Here is a 26,798-nt window from a genome sequence, read left to right as displayed (position 1 = left end):
TGCCCTGCGCCCAAGCCCAGAGCCAAGGGCACCGGGTCCGGGCCGAGGGGCCGCGCTCGCCTGGCTCCGCCGGGGCCGCCTGGGGTCCTGAGCCCAAGAACGGCGCCTGCAGGGTTTCGGAGCCGGGCGCGAGCTACGGGCTCGGCCCGAGCGCTTCTGCGGGGCGCCCCGCGTGCCAACCGGGTCACTCCGGTCCCCACCGCAGACCCCGGCCACAAGCCTCGGCGTCCCAGCCTCTACCTCGAGTCCTGGCCTCGGCCGGGGTAGCCCTAACGAGCCCTGGCCCGGTGGACCCTTCCCCGCGGGCAAACTTGGCTCTCCCGGTGCGGGCAGTAAGGACAAACAAGCGCCCGCGCCGGGCCCTGCAGCAAGATGCGGGGCCGCGGGCGCCGGGACCCCAGTGGGGCGCAGCGGGACCGGCTGGTGGCAGCGCCAGCGGAATGGCATCCTCCCCGCGCCCGCTCCGGAGCTGCGCCCGCGTACCTGAGACGGCCGGGGCCGAGGGGAAGACCAGGTGGCCGGACTCGGGCGGGAGGGAGGGAGCGCCCCGTGGCGGCGGCGGCTGCAACCTGGCCCCGCGTCCTTCGGCTGGTTTCTCGGGCGGTCAGCGGGTCCCGGGCTCGCTGGAGGCTGTTGAGGCTCCAGCTCCCTGAGCCGCCGCTGCCCGCTGCTGTGCCACGGCCGCCGCGGCTGCCCTATTTCTGCCGCCGGGACCGGAGCCCGTGACGTCACCCTCCGGGCCCCGCCTGCCCAATCGCCGCCACCTGTGCGCGCCGCCCGCCCGCCAGCCGGTCAGACCCGCGCGGCGGCCACGGCAGGTGCGCGGAGCAGGCGGGCGCGCACGCGGGGCGCGATGACTCGGGAGTGCTGGGGCCATCTAGGGCCCGGCGGGAGGAGGGCCTGCGTAGCGCTCCTGCCTCTGGCTAGCGTGGAGCTCCGCAAGTGACAGCCCCTCTTCACCTCTACCCGCCTCCAGGCTCCTTTCCGGGCAAGGTTCCCCAAGGCTGTGCTCTCCAGGCGCACGGGGAGTGGGGGGGGGGGGGTTCTCTGAATCTGCGGCCATTGCTCGTGGAGTCCAGGTGGGCCGGTACACCACAGCAGGAGAGCTGTCCCTGGGGACAAAGTGGGTGAAACCCCCCACCGTTGAGACCCAACAACCTGTGACACAGCAAAGGTTTTCTTCCTCTTTCCTGAATCTTCCCTCTTCCAACTACAGAATCTTAAGACGTTCTGGGCATACAGGGGCAATCCCAAGTGACATTTGCCTACCTGACCTAGCTGGACCCAGAGGGTCCCTTCTCCCTAACAAGACATTTCCCCCTACTGATCCCATCCCCAAGCCTGGGGCTCCCAAACTTTTCTGGGTCCCTCTTTAACATCAGCAGCTTTTGAAATCAGTCTTGATTCCCGAATGAGCTAGAAACACCTTTGTAACAACTAGGGCCCCATAAATGGTCATACCATAGCCTCAGTCTGGCAGGAAACTTAGGCGGAAGCCCCTACCCAGGCCAGGCTGATGGCCAGGAGCCTTTCTGAGGGCCTGCCTCCTGCTCTGGCTGCGTGGGCACCAGGGGCCTTCCTGGCTTAGGTGAACAGTGTCCTGTCCATGCCTCTGTGATCTCTCCTGGCCTGGGGGAGGTGACAGAGGGGATTTTTCTGAGGATGAAGTTAGTTAAATGTAAGGAAAAGGGGAAGAATAATGGAAGGCTAACATGAAGAAAGAGATATTACATTTGTTTTTTCCTCCCAGATTGTCCTGCTGCTGAACCCCTCCTATGCAGCAGGCACTGTGCTCTTAATAATTGCTAGAGATACAGCAGTGAATAGGCCAGCGTGTTCCCAACATCACACAGTTTTGGTCTGAGGTCCAGTTCTCCCTCTATCACGGCCCAGCTATGTAATGCAGAGCCAATCGTATCTCTGCTGTAGGTATCAGTTTCCCCACTTGTAAAATGAGGGATTGGACAAAACCTGGTTGACTTCCCATGTGGATACCATGATTTTTACTCAGAATGATAAAGGCTACTCCATCCTCAGTGACCCTGGGCCCTAGCCAGCGTGATGCTCTCTCGGATTTGACTATGAATCTTTGCCAAGGCCACCATGACTGAACTTCTGAGGCTGGCTAGGGGCCAGATTCTCCATGGCAGGACTGGGGAAGGGATGGCACTTTTCATCTTGGGAAACAGAAAAGATAAAATGAGTATAAAAGGAAGCAGGGAGGCTGGGCACGGTGGCTCACGCCTGTAATCCCAACACTTTGGGAGGCCGAGGCGGGTGGATCACAAGGTCAGGAGATCGAGACCATCCTCCTGGCTAACACGGTGAAACCCCGTCTCTACTAAAAATACAAAAAAATAAAATAAAATAAAATAAAATTAGCTGGGCGTGGTGGTGGGCGCCTGTAGTCCCAGCTACTTGGAGGCTGAGGCAGGAGAATGGCGTGAACCCAGGAGGTGGAGGTTGCAGTGAGCCAAGATCACGCCACTGCACTCCAGCCTGGGTGACAGAGCAAGACTCCATCTCAAAAAAAAAAAAAAAAAAAAAAAAAAAAAGGAAACAGGGAAGTTTGGAAATGTGCTGTGCCTCCCTCTGTGGTCAGGAAGGTACCCCATGGCTTAGAGGCCGGATTCAGCTCTCCTCTCAGACATGAGGTATTTGGAAAAGCAGATTTCTGTTCTCAGCTCTGATCACAAAGTCCCTGAGTCAGCCTAGTGGCCTTATTACATAATCAAAGCAGGACTTTGTGTATTTTTTGTTTTTTAATAACTCAAGGTCATATGTAAATCAGGGTCTATAGATTGACCAAGATCAGAAATAGCTCTGTTTAATGCAGTGAACAGGCACTGAACTTCTACACGCTTCCCAAAGAAGTAGAAGAAAGTAGTTGCTGCAAACCAGATGTATGGAATATTCCTTAGAGAGAATGTTAACATCCGAAGTGAGCTGTTTGACTACTGTGCATAAAATAAGAGTGAAATTAAAAGTCACCTTGGAATGAGAAAGGTGAAGTGTGAATGACAAAATAAAACAAGGCTCCAGGGAAGCAGCATCAGATGCCAGTAACCTTGACACCTCTTTGAATTGCTCTGTGCTTTTACCTCTCAGTGTAATATTTTGTTTAATAGTATACCCCAAATTGGAAAATAGGCTAGATTTCACACAGAGAATTTCAAAATTTGCCTGAAACCCAGTTTCGGAACTTGCAAGCATACTGATTCTCAGTAGCCAACTAGGATTCTTGGGGGAAAAAATGTTTAAGTTTTGAATTTCATGTAGTTCAATAAGTTTGGAATAGGGGAGCTAAAAGGAAACATAAATTCCAATTGCTGCCCCCAGCCCCACTCTAAGTTATTGGTGAGTGGTTCAGTCAGAGACACATATAAAAATGTTATTAATATACTTTTACAAGATCAAAAAGTTTAAGCAACCCAAATATTTTTTACTTTGCCAGTTTAAAATCTTTTTTCTTTTTTTTTTCTTTTTTTTTTTTTTTTTTTTTTTGAGACGGAGTCTCACTCTGTCGCCCAGGCTGGAGTGTAAAATCTTTTTTCTATTTCTAATCCTTACCAAAAACACAACAATATGATAAAAAAAAAAAACTACTGCCAAATGATGTGTGTCTCTTTTGGTCATTTCAGATTATACCTGCATATCAGTATACTCAGAGATGACACACAGCCATGGGGATCAGGAGGAAGCAAGGCACTTTCTCCAGATGCAACCAAAAGTATCTGCATCACTAACTGTGGGTCAGCTTACCCTTGGGAGTCACCACTAGGCTGGTCAAACAGTGCCTAGAAATACCCATTAGAAGCCAGGCCGGGAAGTCATGTGAGAAGGTGGGAAAAGGCAGGAAACAGTCTTCCTTGTCTTGCATAATATAACATTCTGCTGCCTGTTCAAAAAATGTTTTTGTCTTCAAACCAAACCATGCAGTTCACTGAAGAGCCAGCCACGTGCTTAGGAGAGCCCTGGATGGGAGGCACAAGGATGGGGTCTCTCTCCTGCCTCAGCCTCTACGGCTCAGTGAGCCTGGGAGAGTCATACCTTTCCCAGATCTTGTTTTCTCTTCTTTCAGCTGGGAATTGGGGATGGGTAGGTGGGAGGCAGTCATACTAAATGAAACGTCTAAGACCATTTTCAATTCTAAAGGTCTTTGCCTTTATTTTGCCAGTATTTATAGAAGTTCAGTTATTCTGATCTAAACAGAGCTATGATGTTGAAGTTTTCCTCTAATATTAATGCTTATTTTAAGATGATAATTCATTAATCATCTAGAAATTAAGGGAATGTTGGCAGTAAGTTCAAGATCCTAGACCTAAGACCACACAGACATAGTTGTTTTTAACTTTGATTCAGGGAGAAAAGTAGCTAGCATGGAGATAAGGTATTCATTCAAGGGACAACTGTGATTGGGGAAATTTTTCAAGACAAAGGAGAAGTGGTATAGAGTAGGAATTTTAATGAAGAAGTTGGGATAAATGAGAAGATGCAGTGATGGAAAGGGAATTGTGAATGGTACAAATGGAGGGAGATGAACATAAAACCCTCACCATGGCATTATTACCAAGGCAAATTCCCATCAAACTCCCAGGGGCTGGACTGATGGCAGAAGGGGACCAAGAAAGGTGCTGATAACAGGAGGAAACTGAAGTCTGCTACTCTTAAGAATGTATTGTTTACAAGGGACAATTGGGGATGAGATGTCCAGGCCTACAGCCATGAAGTAGTATACCCTACTGAGCATAGGCAAAAGGGATGAAAGAGGGAACATACTAAGAGGAGAGTGAAGAGAGGGGCCAATTTCCTTTCTTCAAAAGGGACAACATAAATTTTTATCATGACCCTGTTTTCCAACTCACCAGTATAGAATCGTAAATAACGTGAAAATCTAAATCTGTCTATGTATGTATGTATGTATGTATGTATGTATGTATGTATGTATGTATGTATTTATCTATCTATCTATCTATCTATCTATCTATCTATCTATCTGATTTTAAAGGTGAACTGCTACCTTAGGGAGCTTCCATTCTTTTTTTTTTTTTCTCTTCTTTTCTGAGACAGGGTCTTACTCTCTCACCCAGGCTAGAGTCCAGTGGTGGGATCACGGCTCCCTGCAGCCTCAGCCTCCCTGGGCTCAGGTGATCCTCCCACCTTAGCCTCCCAATAGCTGGGACTACAGGCATGCACCACCACACCCAGCTAATTTTTGTATTTTTTGTAGAGACGGGGTATCCCTATGTTGCTCAGGCTGGTCTTGAACTCCTGGGCTCAAGCAATCTACCCCGCCTCGGCCTCCCAAAGTGCTGGGATTACAGGCATTAGCTACCTGGCCGGCTGAAGCTTCCATTCTTCTAAATAAGCATTCTATTCAAATGAATATGCAGTGTTATGGTGGGTCACTTCAAGGGCTATGAAGACAACTATCCAACCTTCAGGGGTATAAGATGGTACTGGACTTAGTTGATAGGACACCCTAGATCTAAGCAGCCATTCTGACCTCTTTGACCCTAACCTGGACCAGGGCTTTGGACACTTATTTGCCTTGCTTCCTAGCAAGAGTGACCCTATTAACTGTTCCATGCCATCTCCACAGTCTTAGAGCTAGTTCCCCTCTGCTGTTACTGCCACTACTTCAGATCAAGAAGTCCTGTCTGGCTGGGCACGGTGACTCAAGGCTGTAATCCCAGCACTGTAGGAGGCCTAGGCGGGCGGATCACAAGGTCAAGAGGTCGAGACCATCCTGGCCAACATGGTGAAACTCCGTCTCTACTAAAAATACAAAAAATAGCTGGGCGTGGTGGCACCAGCCTGTAGTCTCAGCTACTTGGGAGGCTGAGGCAGAAAAATCACTTGAACCCGGGAGGCAGAGGTTGCAGTGAGCCATGTCGTACCACTGCACTCTAGCCTGGGCGACAGAGTGAGATTCCATCTCAAAAAAATAAATAAATAAAATAGTCCTGCCTGAGGCACCAAATGACAGTGAGAAACTGGCCTCCATGCCTATGCATTTGTCAGACTCAAGACCTGGGGCTCAGGCTTCCCCAGAGACCTCCTGAAGAGGCCACTCAATACAGCACAGTTAATGCCCTGAGGGCTGGACTTTGACCAGTGGGAGACTGGGCACAGGAGGAAACCAGCAAACAAATTCCCCCTTGTTTCCCTGGATGGTCTCCATGGAGATGCAGTGCCCCAAGTCTTCTTTGAAGATACCCTGGAGGCCCAGCACATACACAGCTGCACTTGTTACAAGGCTGTGGCCTGCTCAGCATTAGAGCTTTCTCCTTCCCTGCACCTGCTTCCCTAGGATTATCCTTCTTGTTGATAAAGTGTTTTAGCTTATAAACTTTAGCTCCAGTTCTGTTTTCTAGAGACCCCAGACTGACAGAAGTAACTGGAAGTAAGAGTGGTGACTTTTCAAGATGGCAGAGGACAAAGTTTTTTCACGGGGGTGCTTAGGCAGAGATATGATTAGGTGAGGGGTGACATACGAGAAGATCTAGCTGGGAGGGCATTTAGGCAGAAGGCCTAGAAGGTGTAAAGAAAGAACTGGCTGATGTAGCTAAGCAGAGGGATCCAGGTGAAGAGTTGCAGAAGAAGGAGCGGGCTAGGCAAGGACCAGATCACACAGTGTCCTGACAAATACAGTAGCCCTTCGTTATCCACGGCGATATGTTCCAAGACACTTAGTGGATGCCTGAAATCATGGATAGTACTGCACCTGTATATACTGGTTTTTCCCATACATACATACGTATGATACAGTTTAATTTATAAATTAGGTACAGTAAGAGATTAATAACAATAATTCATAACATAACAATATAATAAAAGCCATGTGAATATGATATATATCTCTTCCTCTCAAAGTATCTTATTATATGTAATGTTTTAGACCGCAGTTGACTGCAGGTAACTAAACCTGTGGAAAGTGAAAGTGAAACCTCAAATAAGGGGGAACCACTGTAAGGACTCTATATCTGATGTTAGGTGTAAGGAAAGCCATGGGGGTGGGGGATAGAGCAAGAGAATGACAGGATCTATAGTATGTTTTTAACAGATGTCTGTGGCTGCTGTATGAAGAACACACTGGATAGAGAGGATAGCGACCAGATGCAAGAGTTGAAAGCAGGAAAGACTAGATGCTCAGTTGTCGAGAGGTGCAAAGTGATGTCTAACCCATTATCATCATCACTACCATTCAACCAGCACCTAAGGTTTATTGATTGCTAAGTATGCCTTGGACACCAGTCCTAGCCCTTTATATGTATTGTTTTGTCTAATCCTCATGACAACTCTGTAAGATCCTTATTGTATAAATTAAGCTCAAAGAAGTTACCCAGTTTATCTAAGGCAATTTGGCTGGCAAATGGCAGAGCTAGGATTTGACTCAGAGCCTGTCCTCATAATCATTACACAATTCTGTATCAGTTCCACACTGTGTGTGTATATAGCAGCTATCATGTATCTCAGAATTTATGTACTACAAATAGGTGACTGGAGAAACTTCTCTTCTGAATCTATTGGTATATTTAATTAATTGTCCTTATCATGAACCCTTGTCATGTAAAATCAAAATTAAACATGTAGTCTAAGAAATTATGGTAGACGTTGTTGATTGGATACTCAAAATATATCTCTCTTCTTTTCTGCATATAGAATGTCAATTCCATTCAAGTTTCTCACCTTCAGCATGGTCTAAGCCAATCTTGAAGCTCTTTTCCAGGAACTTGCCAGTGGTGATCAGGGAGCCCACTTCTGGCTGAGGAGAGGTGAGAGAGTGTCAGCTGGGGAGACAAAGAGGTACACAGGAAGAGGTGGTACTTCTTTTCCCTCTTGATACTGTCATTAAGTATAAAATACCCCTAGACCCACAGCCACCAAGTTGTGACCCTGCAAATGGCTGAGTTGACTCATGGAGGATGGTGGAACAGGGAAAGAAAAAGAACCTCGGTCCTTAATGAGCTGCTGAAATAACCCATTCTAAAGCTGACCTACCTCAGGATTTATTTTCCTTCCTACTTAGATCAATTGAGTTGGGTTTTTCTGTTACGCAAAGTGGAAAACACATCAAATGAGAAATAAGTCAAAATGTAAATAAAAACCTGATGCATTATTTGACTGGCTTCAGGTACACAGCATGGGAGGCAAATGCTATTAATATGAGCATCATCCCCACTTTCCACGTGGAGATGTGTTTTGTACATTATTTGCCAAGAACCCCAACCCAGTGCTGAGACATATGGTAATTTTCAGTTATGGAGAACATTTAATTAACTAGGACCCTCCGTTTCCTAATTGCAGTAAATAAAAACAGTGGGCACATAACAACTGACATAAACAGGATGCTTTAAAACTGACAAATGCATGTACACACATCAGCATTGCCTAGCCATATGTGACTTGCATGCCTTTCACTACAACCCTCTTCAAAACATTTTAAAATAGTTTTACCATTTTGGTGTAATATATAACAAAGAAGTGATTTGAAGTTTAAACAAATTATTTCAGAGTATCATATTGAATGTTATCTTCTAAAATTGGCTTTAATGCAATCATTAATAACATTCATGAAATACAGTCATTACAGATAAGTTTCCATTTTGTATCATTTAACAACAAATACATAATATTTAATTTTTATTTAATTAAATGAAATAAAGCATCATTTTCTGACACATACACTAAAAAATGATGTAATATCTAGTTTGGGGACAGAATGTGTATGAAAAAAAGTGTTTTAGGACTTAAATCCTTGACAGTGCCTCAAGTATAGGCAAAAAACTGTCTTTTAAGAATTGGTATCTAAAATTCTGGAATTTCATGCTTTAAAACACTACCGTTTTATTTATATATTTTCTATGTTTTGTTTATAAATGGCAGGAGGGGAAAGATTTCAGGCCACTATTTCCAAGCGCTCTGCAAATAACATGTTGTGGGTGTGGATACAGCCTTTATTCTCAACACATGAAAAACCAAACTGAATATAATTGTCACTCTATTTTTCTCTTTTTAACACTGTTTTTGAAGTATGAAAGACAGCTTGATAGTCTATATATAAGGATTTTTATCAGATGAATGCAATTTACAGATTGGTGAAGGTAATTTTGAAGCAAAATTGTAGACTTAAACCATTTTTTGCTCTTAATTAGCTTGTATTTCATCATCAGGTTCCTTATGTTTCTAGTCTTTAAACACAGCCTATTATGGGCACAAATCAAACATACATGACTAAGAAAAGCACCAATTTAAAATTACAACAGTCTCAAGCATCCCAGCAGTCAGTGATGTTCAACCAAGAGATAAACTGAGTAAAGGAATCATGAGTGTCCTCATCTGCCTTCCTCCACCTAACCACTGGTGTGCTTGCTTATTACATACCAACAGGCTTTCAGGCTCTTATTACAAATGGAAAAAACTGTGGTGATCAGGGAACACTTCTACACTGCTGGTAGGAATGTAAACTAGTACAGCCACTGTGGAAAACAACGTGGAGATTCCTTAAAGAACTAAAAGTAGAACTACCATTTGATCCAGCTACTGGGTATCTACCCAGAGAAAAATAAGTCAATATTCGAAAAAGACACTTGCACATGCATGTTTATAGCAGCACAATTCACAATTGCAAAATTGTGGAACCAACCCAAATGCTCATCAATCAACGAGTGGATAAAGAAACTGTCGTATATATACACGACAGAATACTACTAAGCCATAAAAAGGAACGAATTAAGAGCATATGGCCGGGCTTGGTGGCTCACGCCTGTAATCCCAGCACTTTGGGAGGCCGAGGCGGGCGGATCACGAGGTCAGGAGATTGAGACCATCCTGGCTAATATGGTGAAACCCCGTCTCTACTAAAAATACAAAAAATGAGCCAGGTGTGGTGGCATGCACCTGTAGTCTCAGCTACTCGGGACGCTGAGGCAGGAGAATGGCGTGAACCTGGGAGATGGAGCTTGCAGTGAGCCGAGATCACACCACTGCACTCCAGCCTGAGACTCTGTCTCAAAAAAAAAAAAAAAAAAGAGCATTTGCAGTGACCTGGATGAGATGGGAGACTACTATTCTAAGTGAAGTAATTCAGGAATGGAAAACCAAACATTGTATGTTCTCACTGATATGTGGGAGCTAAGCTATGAGGATGCAAAGGCATAAGAATGATACAATGGACTTTGGGTACTTAGGGGAAAGAGTTGGGAGGGGGTGAGGGATAAAAGACTACAAATATGGTGCAGTGTGTACTGCTTGGGTGAAGGGTACACCAAACCCTCACAAATCACCACTAAAGAACTTGCTCATATAACCAAATACCACCTGTACCCCAGTAACTTATGGAAAAATAAAATAATAAAAATTTTTAAAAAGCAAATGGAAAAAACCTAATATGTCACTTAGTGATTTTTCGATTTTTTTTAAATTTTGAAATAATTCTAGATTCACATACATTTGTAAGAAATAATACAGAGAGATCTTGTATGCCCTTTACCCAGTTTCCTCCAATGGTAACAACTTGAAAAACCATAGTATAATATCACAACCAGGTTATTGACATGGACACAAGGAAGATACAGGAAACTCCTATAACAAGAATTCTTTCTGTGGTCCTTTTATGCCCATCCCACCTCCCTTCCCTCTCTCGCTCCCTGCTTAGCCCTAATCTCTGGCAACCTCCATTTTTTTCTCATTTTTATAATTGTGTCATTTTAAGAATGCTAGGTAAAGGGAATCATACAACATGTAACCTCTGGTAGATTGGCTTTCTTTGCTCAGCATACCTACCTTGAGAATTATACAAGTTGTTTCATGTGTCAATAGTTTACTCCTTTGTATGACTGAGTAGTATTCCATGGTATGGAAGTGCCACATTTGTTTAACCACCTGGCTTTTTCTATTTTTTGGTGGTTACAAATAAAGTTGCTATAAATATTTGTGTACAGGTTTTTGTGTGAACATAAATTTTCATTTTTCTGGGATATATGCCCATGAGTACAATTGTTGGCTTGTATGATAGTTGCATGTTTACTTCTTTAAAAAAAGTGGCCAATTTTGAATAAAAATGTTTCATGAAAAAGCCAAAAAAAAAAGAACCAGCAAAACTAGTTTTCAGAATAGCTAAACTATTTTAGCTTCCTACTAGTAATGTATGAGTGATTCCATTTCTCTGCATCCTTGCCTGCATTTGGTGTTGTCATTATTTTTTATTTTAGCCATTCTGACAGGTGTTTGGTTTTAACTTACATTTATTTAATGGCTAAGGATGCTGAACATCTTTTCATGTGCTTATTTGTCATCTGTATATCCTTTTTGGTGAAATATCTCTTCATTCTAATTGCATTGTTTGGTTCTTTTACTGTTGAGTGTTGAGAGTTTTTTATACATTCAAGATGCTAGTTCTTTGTGGATGTGGTTTAGAAATGTTTTCCTCCAGTCTATAGCTTGTTTTTCCAATCTCTTAATGGGATCTTTTGCAGAGCAAAAGTTTTTAATTTTGATGCAGTCAGACTTACATTTTTTCCATTTTGTGGGTCTTGCTTTTGGGGTCAAGTCTAAATCCAAGATCCCAAAGATTTTTCTCTTCTTCTTCTTTTTTTTTTTTTTTTTGTATTTTTCAGTAGAGATGGGGTTTCACCGTGTTAGCCAGGATGGTCTTGATCTCCTGACCTCGTGATCCGCCCGTCTCGGCCTCCCAAAGTGCTGGGATTACAGGCTTGAGCCACCGCGCCCGGCCTTTTCTCCTCTTTTTAAATAAAAGTTTAATAGTTTTATATTTTACAATTAAGTCTGTCACCCATTTTGAGGGAATTTTTATACAATGTCTGAGACTTAGGACGAGGTTCTTTTTTTTCCTACAAATGTCCAGCACCATTTGTTGAAAAGGCTATCCACTGACTTATTTTACATCTTTGCCAAAAATCAACTGGATAGAAATTGCAAGGGTCCCTGAATAGCCAAACCAATCTTTTAAAAGAAGAACAAAGTCAAAGGGCTCACACTTCAATACCTACTACAAAGCTGCAGAAATTAAAAGAGTGTGGTACTGGTATAAGGACAGACATATAGACCAATGAAATAGAGTTAAGAGTCCAGAAATACACATCTATGGCCAACTGATTTTCAACAAGGGTTCCAAGACTATACAATGGAGAAAGAACTATCTCTATGACAATTTACCCTAGGATAACTGGATATCCACATGCAAAAGAATGTGTTTAGACCCCTACCTCATACCAAATTTAAAAATTGACTTAAAATTGATCTACAACATAAATATAAGAGCTAAAAACATAAACTCTTGGGGGGAAATCATAGGCGTAAATCTTCATGACCTTGGATTTGGCAACGTATCCTTAGATATAACACAAAAATCATGAGTAACAAATATAAATAAATTTGAGTTTATCAAAATTTAAAAAGTGTTGTGTATCAAAGAACCTTATCAAGGAAATAAAAAGACAACCTACAGAATAAGAGAAAATATTTGCATATATATCCAATAAGGAATAAGAACTTGCATGACTCAACAACAAAAAAGATGAACAACTCAATTAAAAGCTAGGCAAAGGACTTGAACAAACATTTCTTCAGAGAAGATATACAAATGGCTGAATATTTGCATTAAGGAAATACAAATCAAACCACAATGATATAACACTTCATACCCACTACCAGGAAGGCTACAGTAATACATATTTTTAAAGGAAAATAACAACTGTTGGTGAGGATATGAATCACTGGAAGCCCCATACCTTGCTGATAAAAATGTAAAATTGTTCACTCGTAGAAGACAGTGTGGCAGGTCCTTAAAAAGTTAAACATAAAATGGTCATATGACCCAGCAATTCCACCCCTAAGTATATGCCCAAAAGAATTGAAAATAAGCACTCAAAAATTTGCACATGAATGTTCACAGCAGGAATACTGACAACAGCTAAAAGGTAAAAACAACTCAAATGTTCATCAGTGAAAGAATAGATAAATGAATTGTAGTATATGCATACAATGAAAAATTATTTAGCCACAAGAGGAATAAAGTACTGATACATGCAACAACATAGCTGAACCTCAAAAATATGTTAAGTGAAAGAAGACATACACAAAATGTCACATATTATACGATCCTTTTAATATGAAATATTCAGAATAGGTAAATCCATAGAAACAGAAAGCAGATTGGTGGTTGAAAGAAGGAATGTAGAGTAACTACTTCCCATAAGCTATGGGGTTTTTTTTTGGAGTAATGAAGATGTTTTGAAACTAGCCAGAGGTGATGGTTGCACAACATTGTGAATGTGCTAAATGTCACTGATTTATTCATTTTAAAATGGTTAATTGTATATGAATTTCACTTCCATACAAAAAATACTCAAGCACATTTTTTGGGTTTATTTCTAGGTTCTCTATTCTCTCCCATTGACCTATGTATCTGTTTCTCTAACAACATCACATCATCTTGATTTCTATAGCTATGTCTTGAAATCAGTGATTCCTTACAATTTTTTTTTCAAAATTATGTTAGCTATTCTTGATCTTTTATCTTTCTGTATAAATTTTATAATCATCTTGTCTATATCTATAGAAAATCCTATTTTAATTTTGGTGGGAATTTTGTTAAACCTGTATATCAATTTGGGGAGAATTGACATTTTACTATGTTGAGTATGTCTCATCATTTAGTTAGATCTAACTAGATCTCTCTCATTTCTTTCATTTCTTTTTAGTAGTTTTCTCTTTATTTCTCTTGGTATATAATTCTTTGTATATTTTGTTGTATTCTCTGGTAGTATTTCCATTAAGAATGTTTGTATCTATATTTATGACAGATATAGGTCTTTAGTGGGGTTTTTTGTAGTGTTTTTGTCTGGTTTTAGTATTAGGGTAATACCAGCTTCATAACATGAACTGAGACATATTCCTTCCTCCTCTGTTTTCTGGAAAAGATCGTGTAGAATTGGTGTTAGGTCTTCAAACATTTTGTAGAATCCTCCAGTGAAATCATCTGAGCTGAAGGTTTTCTTTTGGAGAATTTTTAGTTATTAATTCAATTTTCCTAATACTTATAGGACTATTCAAATTACCTTAATATTGGAGGAGTTGTGGAAGTTTATGTGTTTTGAAGAATTATTTCATTTAATTTTGGTTGTCAAATTTATATGTGCAGAGTGGTTAATATTACCTTATTCTTTGTTTGATGTCTGAAGAGTCTGTAATATTCCTTGTTTAATTCCTGGTATTGGTAGTCTGTGCCTTCTCCCTTTTTTATTTTTGTCAGACTTTCTTAAGGTTTGGTGTCAAATGTATTGATCTTTAGAAGTAACCCTTTGTTTCATTGATTTTTCTCCATTGGGTTTTTGTTTTCAATGTCATCAATTTCTTTTCTCATTTTTATTATTTCTTTAGTTCTGCTTGCTTTGGGTCTATTTTAACCTTCATTTTCTAAGCTCTTGAGTTGTGAGCTTAGATTATTTGAGATAGTTCCATGTACTTTTTACATATATATATATACATATAATAGAAATGTAAAATTATTCAGTCATGGAAGACAGTGTGGCGGGTCCTTTAAAAGGTTAAACATAAAATGGTCATATGACCCAGCAATTCCACCCCTAAGTATATGCCCAAAAGAATTGAAAATAAGCACTCAAAACTTTGCTCATGAATGTTCATAGCAGCAATACTGACAACAGCTAAAAGGTAAAAACAACTCAAATGTTCATCAATGGAAGAATATATATATATTATATATATATATATTTATATATATATATATACACACACAAAATTTGTGTGTGTGCATGTGTGTGTGTGTGGTAGAGACAGGATTTCTCCATGTTGCCCAGGCTAGTCTTGAACTCCTGAGCTCAAGCAATTCACCTGCCTCAGCCTCCCAAAGTACTGGGATTACAGGTGCGAACCACCACACTTGGCCCTCTTTTCTAAGGAATGCATTTATGCTGTAACCTTCCCTCTCAGCACTGCTTTATGTCCCGTAAATTTTGATATGATATGTTCTCATTTTAATTCAGTTTAATATTTTTTTTAATTTCCTTTGAGACTTCCTCTTTGACCAATGGATTATTTAGAAGTGTGTTATTATGTTTCCAATTGTTTGGAAATTTTCCTGTACTTTTCTATATGGATTTCTAGTTTTGTTTCATTGTGGATGGAGAATGCACCCTGTGTGGTATAAATTCTTTCAAAGTTAGTGAGGTTTGTTTTATGGCCCAGGATATGGTCTATTTTGTTATATGTTCTGTGCACACTTTTAAAAATGTGTATTCTGCTGTTGTTGGATTGAGTATTCTGCAACTATTGATTGGATCCTGTTTGTTGATGGTGTTCTTGAATTCTTCTTTTCCTCTACTGATTTTCTATCTAGCTGTTCTAACAATTGTTGAAAGAGCAGGTTTTGAAGTCACCAACTATAACTGAATGTGTCTGTTCCTCCTTTCAATTCTTTCAATACCTGCTTCACATATTTTGCAGCTCTATTTATGCTGCATACACATTTAGGATTGCTATATCTCCTTGGTAGACCAACCCTTTTACCATTATATGATGTTCCTCTCTGTCTCTGACTTTTTTTTTTTTTTTTTGCTATGAAGTCTACTGTATTAGGCTGTTCTCACACTGCTAATGAAGACGTTCCCAAGACGGTGTAATTTATAAAGAAAAGGGGTTTAATTGACTCACAGTTCCACATGGCTGAGGAGGACTCACAATCATGGCAGAAGAGCAAGGGATGTCTTACATGGCAGCAGACAAGAGAATGAGAGCCAAACAAAAAGGGGTTTCCCCTTATAAAACCATCAGATCTCATGAGACTTATTCACTACCATGAGAAGAGTATGGGGGAAATCACTTTCATGATTCAATTATCTCTCACTGGGTCCTTCCCATAACAAATGGGAATTATGAGAGCTACAATTCAAGATGAGATTTGTGTGGGGACACAGCCAAACCATTTCATCTATATTATCTGCTGTTAATATAGCTACTTTGAATTCTTTTGATTAATGTTTGTATACTTTTACATTCAACCTGCCTATATTGTTATATTTGAAGTGAATTTCTTACAGACAGCCTATAGCAGGATGTTTTTTAATCCATTCTGAAAATCTCTTTTAATAGCCTATTTAGACCATTTACATTCAATTGATATGTCAGTGTTTATGCCTGCCATTTTATTTTTTGTTTTGTGTGTGTTTTCTCTTTTTCATTTATGTTTTCTTTTTCCTGCCTTCTTTTGGGTTAAACTTCTAAGATATATTTATATATAATATTTTTGTATTATTGATATTTATTTTGATTCAATTTGTATTTATCTGTAGTGTTTTTGAGTATATCTCTTTGTATGACTTTTACCTGGCTGCTTTAAGAATTACATTATATAAAACTCACTCAAAACCACACAACTACATGGAAACTGAACAACCTGGGTAAATAAGGAAATTAAGGCAGAAATAAATAAGTTCTTTGATACCAATGAGAACAAAGACACAACCTACCAGAATCTCTGGGACACAACTAAAGCAGTGTTTAAAGGGAAATTTATAACATTAAATGCCCACAGGAGAAAGCAGGAAAGATCTAAAATTGACACCCTAACATTACAATTAAAAGAACTAGAGAAGCAAGAGCAAACAAATTCAAAAGCTAGCAGAACACAAGAAATAACTAAGATCAGAGCAGAACTGAAAGAGATAGAGACACGAAAAACCCTTCAAAAAAATCAATGACTCGGGAGCTGTCTTTCTTTCTTTCTTTCTTTCTTTCTTTCTTTCTTTCTTTCTTTCTTCCTTCCTTCCTTCCTTCCTTCCTTCCTTCCTTCCTTCCTTCCTTTCTTTCTTTCTTTCTTTCTTTCTTTCCTTTTTCTTTCTTTCTTTCTTTTTTTTCTTCTTTTTGAGATGGAGTTTTGCTTCTGTTGCCCAGGCTGGAGTGCAATGGCACCATCTCAGTTCACTACAACCTCCGCCTCCTGGATTCAAGTGATTCTCCTGCCTCAGCCTCTCAAGTAGCTGGAATTACAGGCACGCACCACCACGCCTGGCTAATTTTGTATTTTTTAGTACAGATGGGGTTTCTCCATTTTGGTCAGGCTGGTCTTGAACTCCCGACCTCAGGTGATCCACTCACCTCAGCCTCCCAAAGTGTTGGGGTTACAGGCGTGAGCCACTGCACCCAGCCAGCAGGAGCTGTTTTTTCTGAAAAGATAAACTAAATAGGTAGACTGCTAGGCTAGACTAATAAAGAAGAAAAGAGGAAAGAATCCAATAGACACACAAAAAAAATGATAAAGGGGATATCACCACTATTCCCACAGAAATACAAACTACCATCAGAGAATACTATAAATACCTCTATGCAAATAAACTAGAAAATCTAGAAGAAATAGATAAATTTCTGGACACATACACTCTCCCAAGACTAAACCAGGAAGAAGTTGAATCCCTGAATAGACCAATAACAAGTTCTGAAATTGAGTCAGTAATTAATAGCCTACCAACCGAAAAAAGCCCAGGACAAGACAGATTCACAGCCAAATTCTACCAGAGGTACAAAGAGGAGCTGGTACTATTCCTTCTGAAAGTATTCCAAACAACCGAAAAAGAGGGACTCTTCCCTTACTCATTTTATGAGGCCAGCATCATCCTGATACTAAAACCTGGCAGAGACATAATAAAAAAAGAAAATTTCAGGCCAATTTCCCTGATGAACATCGATGGGAAAATCCTCAATAAAATACTGGCAAACCGAATCCAGCAGCACATCAAAACGCTTCTCCACCACAATCAAGTCGGCTTCATCCCTGGGATGCAAGGCTGGTTTGACATATACAAATCAATAAATGCAATCCATCACATGAACAGAACCAATGACAAAAACCACATGATTATCTCAATAGATGCAGAAAAGGCCTTCAATAAAATTCAACAACTCTTTATGCTAAAAACTCTCAATAAGCTAGGTATTGATGCAACATATCTCAAAATAATAAGAACTATTTATGAAAAACCCACAGCCAATATCATACTGAATGGGCAAAAGCTGGAAGCATTCCCTTTGAAAACTGGCAGAAGACAAGGATGCCCTCTCTCACCACTCCTATTCAACATAGTATTGGAAGTTCTGGCCAAGGCAATCAGGCAAGAGAAAGAAATAAAGAGTATTCAAACAGGAGGAGAGAAAGTCAAGTTGTCCCTGTTTGCAGATGACATGACTGTATATTCAGAAAACCCCATCGTCTCAGCCCAAAATTGCCTTAAGCTGATAAGCAACTTCAGCAAAATCTCAGGATACGAAATGAATGTGCAAAAGTCACAAGAATTCCTACACACCAATAACAGAGAGCCAAATCATGAGTGAACTTCCATTCACAGTTGCTACAAAGAGAATAAAATACCTAGGAATACAACTTATAAGGGATGTGAAGGACCTCTTCAAGGAGAACTACAAACCACTGCTCAAGGAAATAAGAGAGGATTCAAACAAATGGAAAAGCATTGCATGCTCATGGATAGGAAGAATCAATATCGTGAAAATTACCATATTGCCCAAAGTAATTTGTAGATTCAGTGCTATCCCCATCAAGCTACCATTGACTTTCTTCACAGAATTAGAAAAACAACTTTAAATTTCATATGGAACCAAAAAAGAACCCATATAGCCAAGACAACCCTAAACAAAAAGAACAAAGTTGGAGGCATCATACTACCTGACTTCAATCTACACTACAAGGCTACAGTAACCAAAACAGCATTGTACTGGTACCAAAACAGATATATAGACCAATGGAACAGAACAGAGACCTCAGAAATAACGCCACACATCTACAACCGTCTGATCTTTAAAAAACCTGACAAAAACAAGCAATAGGGAAAGAATTCCCTATTTAATAAATGGTGTTGGGAAAACTGGCTAGCCATATACAGAAAACTGAAACTGGACCCCTTCCTTACACCTTATACAAAAATTAACTCAAGATGGATTAAAGACTTAAACATAAAACATAAAACCATTAAAAACCCTAGAAGAAAACCTAGGCAATACCATTCAGGACATAGACATGGGCAAAGACTTCGTGACTAAAACACCAAAAACAATGGCAACAAAAGCCAAAATTGGCAAATGGGATCTAACTAAACTAAAGAGCTTCTGCACAGAAAAAGAAACTATCATCAGAGTGAACATGCAATCTACAGAATGGGAGAACATTTTTGCAATCTATCCATCTGAAAAAGGGCTAATATCCAGAATCTACAAGGAACTTAAACACATTTACAAGAAAAAAACAAACAACCCCATCAAAAAGTGGGCAAAGGATATGAATGGATACTTCTCAAAAGAGGACATTTATGTGGCCAACAAACATATGAAAAAAAAGCTTATCATCACTGGTCATTAGAGAAATGCAAATCAAAACCACAATGAGATACCATCTCATGCCAGTTAGAATGGGGATCATTAAAAAGTCAGGAAACAACAGATGCTGGAGAGGATGTGGAGAAATAGGAATGCTTTTACACTGTTGGTAGGAGTGTAAATTAGTTCAACCATCCTGGAAGACAGTTTGGCAATTCCTCAAGGATCTAGAACCAGAAATACCATTTAACCCAGCAATCCCATTACTGGTTATATGCCCAAAGGATTATAAATCATTCTACTATAAAGACACATGCACACATATGTTTATTGCAGCACTATTCACAATAGCAATAATTGAAACCAACCCAAATGCCCATCAATGATGGACTGGATAAAGAAAATGTGGCACATACACACCATGGAATACTATGCAGCCATAAAAAAAGGATGAGTTCGTGTCCTTTGTAGGGACATGGATACAGCTGGAAACCATCATTCTCAGTAAACTAACAGAGGAACAGAAAACCAAACACCACATGTTCTCACTCATAAGTGGGAGTTGAACAATGAGAAAACATGGACACAAGGAGGGGAACATCACACACCAGGGCCTGTTTTGGGGTGGGGGATAGGGGAGGGATAGCATTAGGAGAAATACCTAATGTAGATGATGAGTTGATGGGTGCAGCAAACTACCATGGCACATGTATACCTATGTAACAAACCTGCACGTTCTGCACATGTATCCCAGAACTTAAAGTATAATAATAGAATTATATCATATATACATAACATTACACAGTCTTACTAGTTTCATAATTTCACCAGTTCAAGTAAAGTATATTGCCTCCCTTTACCCTCACCTGTTTATAAGTGTCTTAAATATATTCTCTACATACATTTAGAACCACATCAGATGGTGTTATAATTTTTGCTTCAAATATCAAACATAATTTAGAAAACTCAGGAGGAAAAGGAAAATCTGTTGCATTTACCCGTGTTTCTGCTTACCATGTTTTTTCTTCTTTCTCAGTGTTCCAAAATTCCATTTTTGTTTTCTTTCTTTTTAGAAAATTTTCTTTAGATATTCTTTCAGGGTAGTTCTACTGGAGACAAATTATCTTAGTTTTCCTTTTCCTAAGAATTGCCTTTATTATCGTTTTATTCCTGAAGAATATTTTCTCTAGATATGGGATTCTGAGTTGACAGTTGTTATTCTTTTATCAGTTGGAACAGGTTGTGTCGCTTCCTTCTGGCCTCCATGGTTTTGTGTTTTTTGTTTGTTTGTTTGTTTTGTTATTGTTTTCTTTTGAGACAGGGTCTTGCTCTGTTGCCCAGGCTGGGGTGCAGTGGCATGATCATGGCTCATTGCAGTTTCAACCTCCTGGGCCTTAAGCAATCCTTCCAATGCAGCCTCCCAAGTAGCTGGGACTGTAGGTACATGTCACCACACTCAGCTAATTTTGTTTGTATTTTTGTAGAGATGGACTTTCACTATGTTGCCTAGGCTGGTCTTGAAATTCTGGGCTCAATGATCCATACAACTTGGCCTCCCAAAGTGTTGGGATTACAGATGTGTACCACTGTGCCTGTTTAGCCCCCATAGTTTTTAATAACTCTTCTGTCATTCACATTATTTTTGCCATATGAAGTCTTATTTCTGTCTTACTGCTTTCAATATTTTTTTATTTGTCCTTAATTTTCAGAAATTTTAGAAGTTATATTGGTGTGGATTTATCCTGCTTGGAGTTTGCTAACCTCCTTGAATGTAAAGGTTGAGTCTTTTGTTACATTTGGGAAGTTTTCAACCGTTATTTCTTTGAGTGCTTTTTGAGCCATGTCCTCTTTCTCCCTTCCTTCCAGGACTCTAATAACATAGGTCCTGCAGGTTCCTGAGACTCTGTTAATTTCAGTCTATTTTCTCTACTATTTTCAGATTGGGCAATATATTGTTCTATCTTCAAACTCACTAATTATTTCCTCTGTACCCTCCAATCTGCTATTGAACCTATTTATTAAATTTTTTATTTTAGTTATTGTATCTTTCAGCTTTAACATTTTTATTTGGTTCTTCTTTATATCTTTTATTTCTTTGTTGAGACTTTCTCTTTTCTTTCATTGATTTCAAGTGTGTTTCTAATTGCTTACTGAAGCATTTTTATGATGCCTGCTTTAAAATCTTATCAAATAACTCCAACATTTCTGCCATTTCAGTGTTGGCATCTGTTGATTGTACTTTTCATTGTCTTCCTGGTTGGTTGCATGATGAATGAGTTTTGAATGAAACCTGGCCATTTTGAACATTATGTTCTGAAACTCTGGATCTTATTTAAACCTTCTGGTTTAACCAGTTTTCTCTGACATCACTTTAGTAGGAGAAGGGACAAGGGTGTCATCTGTTGCTCCCCAGTGGGTATAGAAGTCCAAGTTCAATACTTAATGTCCACTGAACTGAGAAGAGGGAGAGGCTCCTTGCTGGTGCTTGGCAAGGGTGGGAATTCAATCTTCCTATTAGGCCTTCACTGAAACCTCTCTGGCAGGGAATGATAGGAGTGGCTCATTATGGCTCACCACATGGCTTCCACTGACATCATGGGGTGGAGAGAGGTGGTGGGAGAGTGGCCTTGTTACCAAGAGACAAGCAGTGGTGGTAAAGGTCCTGACTCTCCACTAGGCCTCCTCCAACGCCACCTCAATGGCAAAGAGAAAGGGTGCCTTCTTCCTGCTGGTGGGGTACAAAACCAGGCTCCCTACTTGGCCATCTCTGACACCATTGTGGTGAGGGTACTGGGGCACCTTGTTTCGGCCTGGCAAGTATGGAAGTCTAGGATCCCTACTTGGCCTTTGTTGGTGTGTATAGGGGTGGGGTCACAGGTCTTTCTGGGATGTTTGGGTGGAGTAGACTGGCTATTGTCTAAAAGTTTTCTGTCTTGCTAGGCTGCCTCTTTCCTGGTCCTTTGGCTGGAGAGAACAGGCTTTTTTTTCTCTCTTTCTCTCTCTTTTTTTTCTCTGTACCTGTTGGCATTTCCAGATTGCTGCCTCTTCAGCTCCAAGTCTGTAACATATGAGGCGAAAAGAAAACCCAGGGAACTCATCTCTGACATTCCTTGGGTCCTAAATTCCCTAATTAGTCTGCCTTCTTCTCCTCACCTTATGTCTCTTTATAATGTCCAGGGATTTTAGCTGTATTTAACATGAAGAACGGGGTGGGGGTGGGGAGAAATGTCTACTCCATCATCCTAGAAGTAAAAATTCATTTGTTTTTTGTAAAAATAGCAATCTGTACTCTCTAGAATATCTCCAGTTGTGAGGTACTTACACAGATAACATCGACTGAGATTTGTGATATGTCAGACAGGTTACCAATTGAGAAAATGACTACAGGATAAGGTTCTCATGCCTGTTCCCCCACCATTCTTTGTCTAATCTTCTCCAGAGAGTACCCTCAAACTCTACAGCAAATAGCATGACAATTAATATCCCCCAGGATTCAGACACAATATGGATTGTATCGCCTTGTTCATCCAGAGCTTAGTTATAAATCTATTGTTTTTAAAACAATAGACTCCAGACAATAGGATCTCTTATTTATTGCATCCTTGGTGGAAGGTAAAGGAATAAATACTTCCTCTACTTGGCACTTTATTGATCTCTTGCCTATTCTTTAAAAAACAAAAAAAAAACAAAAAAAAAAACATAGACACCATAATGTCATACCATCTGTTCTTTATGTCCAAGTTGGAGTGGAAAGCAGTCCCCTGCTAGTTTACATATGAAGGCAGTTAGGAAGAGAGGATACAATGGTTTCAGGAGGCTTCAGTGGTGAGTCATATGCATGATGTACTCTGAGGATCAGACTCCACAGGGAATGAATGATTAAAACTCAACAGGACTGCTGTGGTCAGAGAAGACAAGGTAGCCTCCAGAGAGCACTGCACTTACATGCTTAATAACAGTAGGTCTTGATGTGAAGTAATCCAATTGCCCAATTGCTGCCATAATAAATGTGGAAAAAGATGACAGCTACATCCCTGATATACATATATGGGAAAGTACATGGACCAGAAGTCTTACCAGTTCCTTAAAACTGCCTTGGTGGTTGGGCACAGTGGTTCATGCCTGTAATCCCAGCATGTTGGGAGGCCAAGGTGGGCAGATCACCTGAGGTCAGGAGTTCGAGACAAGCCTGACCAACATGGAGAAACCCCATCTCTACTAAAACTACAAAATTAGCCGGGCGTGGTGGCACATGCCTGTAATCCCAGCTACTCGGGAGGTTGCGTTGAGCTCAGATCGCACCATTGCCCTCCAGTCTGGGTGACAAAGTGAGACTCCATCTCCAAAACAAAACAAAACAAAACAAAACTGCCTTGGCTCCTACTTTCCGTGTTTGCAAAAACAGTGAAAATATCACCACTCCTTTCTCTTCCCCCAGAAAAATCCAACCAAATTCAACGTAAGCCCAGTGGTGAAAGGAGAGGTCCTGCTGTGGGCACATATGACCTTGGGTACGAGAAGGAGGCAGTAAAATCACTACAGTACAGTGTCACCTCATAGTGTATGGCATCACATGAGCAGGGACTCTGTGCTGTCATCATTATATCCCAGGGCCCAGGTCAGCACCTGGCCTATAACAGTCCCTCAATAAATATATGTTGAATGAATGAATTAACAACCTTGAGGGGCTGTTAGGACAAATGGCTGTTTCATAGAAGATATTTACTGGGTTCTGGTTATATTCAAGGCAAGACCAAGAATCAAAGACCTAGAGGTCCTAGAACAGAAGCCTGACATTCATTGGGGAGTTTATAGTCAGGCAGGGAGAGAGGCTGGGCTCATCTGCTACAGTGTAACTCAGCAGCCTGAGAGCTCCACTCTGAGTGGGATAAAAAGGAAGGGCTGTGGGAATTCCAAAGTTGTGTTTTGGAACTCAGCGGTCAGGAAGCCCAGGCTGTGGGCTCTTTGAGGATATAGGCAGGGTCTTTTACATGTCTAAACCCCTTGGTGTCCAGTGCTGGGTCTCATTCACAGTAAACACTCAATAAAGGTTTACTGAATAGTGAACGAATAAAATGATCTGACTCTTCTACCTATGAGCTGTGCAACCTGAGACAAGGCATTTAACCTCTCTGTGCCTCAGTTTTCTTTTCTACAAAATTGGAACAATAATAGAACCTACCACTTAGGGATTACTATGAGGATTAAATGAGTTAATATATGTAAATTACTCATTTAGTTGAGAGTAAGCACTATGTAAATATTTGTTGTTATGATTATTGTTGTTATGTCTAAATGAATGGATAGTTTTTAACAGGATCCTAGAGATGATTTTAATAGATGGACTATGGTGGGAGGAGTAGAACTAGTACAATCAAACATGAAAAAACAGGAATAAAAATTATTGCTATGTTTCGAACAACAACTGAACATTGGTGCTTAACAGCCCAATGAGGAAAATATAATTATCTATATTACACAGATGAGGCAACTGAGGCTCAGAGAGGCTAAGCATCTTATTCATGGTTACACAGCCGGTAAGGAACATAGCTGGAATCTGCACTGTTTGGCTGGAATGGAAGCATAAGTAGAGGGGTAGTAAAAGGCAAGGTCAAAGGATAGATGGCAGCTGGATTATGGCAGGAGAGTTTGGAGTTTATTCTATAGTGGTACAACAATGACAACATGACACCCAGGCTCTTGAAAGACGACCCTATTTACGAAGTGACAGGACAGACTGGACTTGATGTCATAATTCTTCCACCTAGAAACTCACTTCTCTCTTTTCTGTCCTGTGCTTGCACTTTCTTCTCCCTGAAACCTACTCCAAACAGGCTTTCATTGTCACCACTCCACTGAAACTCATCTTGTAACGCATCTACAACCTCCCCATTGCTATTAATACATCCAATGGCAAATTTTCAGTCCTCATCTTATTTGGCTCCCTTATTCACTCAACAAAAATTTTGGTTGAGTATCTACTACATTCTACGTCCTAGTTTAGGGGCTGGAGACTATGCATAAAATAAAATAGAAAAAGGTCCCTATGCTCATGGAAGTTGCAGCCCAGTAATCAGTAGAACTAGACACAGCTGGTCACTCACTTGTCTTAGAAACACTTTCTCCACTTGCTTTCTGGGACATTGCACTTCTGGTTTTCTTTCTATCTCCTTGGCCATTTCTTCTCAGTCTGCTATGCTGGTTTCTCCTTATGTCTCTTCCATCTAAAAGTTGGCATGCTCTGGTTCCTAGTTCTTGAATCTCTTCTCTGTCTCACTTGTGTTGAAGAGCTCTTCCTCTTCATGGGTTTTGTCACCTTGTATAAGATGATAGCTCTGAAACTCACATCTCCAACCTGGACCTCTCTCTTGAACCCTAGACTCCTACATCCCATTACCTGAGCACTTCCACTTGAATGGCAAATGGGCTGTTAGCTGACTTAATGGGCTCAAATCTGAATTTCTGATCTTTCTCTCTGCAAAACTGTTCCACTCAAACTTTCTCAAATCACATCATAGCAGCTCCATCCCTTCAGTTAATCAGTCTGAAAGCCTTGGAGTTATCCTTGGCTCTTCTCTTTCTCTCACATTCCAATCCAATCTATCAGCAAATCTTAGCTCCACTTTCTCAATATAGCCTAAATCTGACAGCTTGTCATTGCCTTTACAGCCACCACTCCCTTATAGGCCACCATCAACTCTCAGCTGCATCCGGAGCTCCCTTCTTCCCCTCCTCACTCCCCAGGACTATTCTCAAAGCAGAAGCAGAGCTATCCTGTGAAATAGCTGTTGGATCACAGCACCCCTGTCTTGACTCCCTCCTCAGGACTTCTCATCTCACTCCAAGAAAAAGCCTGAGTCCTCACAGGCCCCACACAACAAGACCCCTGTCATCTCTCCAACTGGGGTCTGACTTCTCTCCCTCTGCTGCAGCTCCCCTGGCCTCCTTGCTATCCCCAGGATATTCCAGGCATGCTCCTGCCTAAGGACGTCCCTCCCTAGGTACTCACTGGGCTCACTCCCTCCTCTTCCAGACCCTGCTTCTCAATGAAGCCTTTTCTGACCAGCCTCCTTAAAATTTCAGCTCTTCCCACCCTAGTATTACCTGTCCCCTTTCCCTGCTTTTTCTCCCATAGCATTCATTGTCTTTCTATATTTTGCTTATTTCTTTTATTTTTGTCTATATCTTACCACTGACATATAAGCTCCACGAAGGCTGGACTTTTGTTTTTTATATACACACACTGCATATAATTTGTAAATTGCTTTTTTTTTTTTTCACTTAAAAGTATATCGTGAACACTTTCTCATGCCCCTGCATACTCATAGCTTAGCTCCTGTCATTAAGTATTTCTCTATTGACATGTATTTTAGGGTTTTTTTTTAACCTTTTAAAATGTGCTTTATTGGAACTTTTATTATTTATTTTTT

General features: G+C 40.7%; 1 protein-coding gene across 6 annotated transcripts in view; it reads right to left on the bottom strand.

Annotated features, from left to right (window-relative positions):
- The window catches only part of LOC105467155 (follistatin like 4), a 555,957-nt gene that overhangs the window by 412,041 nt on the left and 117,118 nt on the right, over positions 1-26,798 (bottom strand). For 2 of the 6 annotated variants that reach the window (XM_071098467.1, XM_011716594.2), the window contains exon 3: positions 7,693-7,793. In XM_071098467.1, the coding sequence (XP_070954568.1) occupies positions 7,693-7,701 (9 nt within the window). In that variant the 5' untranslated portion in view covers positions 7,702-7,793. Of the gene's footprint in view, positions 1-483; positions 718-7,692; positions 7,794-26,798 lie in introns of those variants that run through there. The other 4 variants (XM_071098468.1, XM_011716593.2, XM_011716596.3 and 1 more) reach the window with 4 other exon arrangements.

The sequence above is a fragment of the Macaca nemestrina genome, chromosome 6 (assembly GCF_043159975.1).
Source record: "Macaca nemestrina isolate mMacNem1 chromosome 6, mMacNem.hap1, whole genome shotgun sequence".
Classification (NCBI taxonomy): Eukaryota; Metazoa; Chordata; class Mammalia; order Primates; family Cercopithecidae; genus Macaca; species Macaca nemestrina.
The sequence above is the reverse complement of the archived record's forward strand: the minus strand, read 5'-3'. Positions and strand labels throughout refer to the sequence as shown.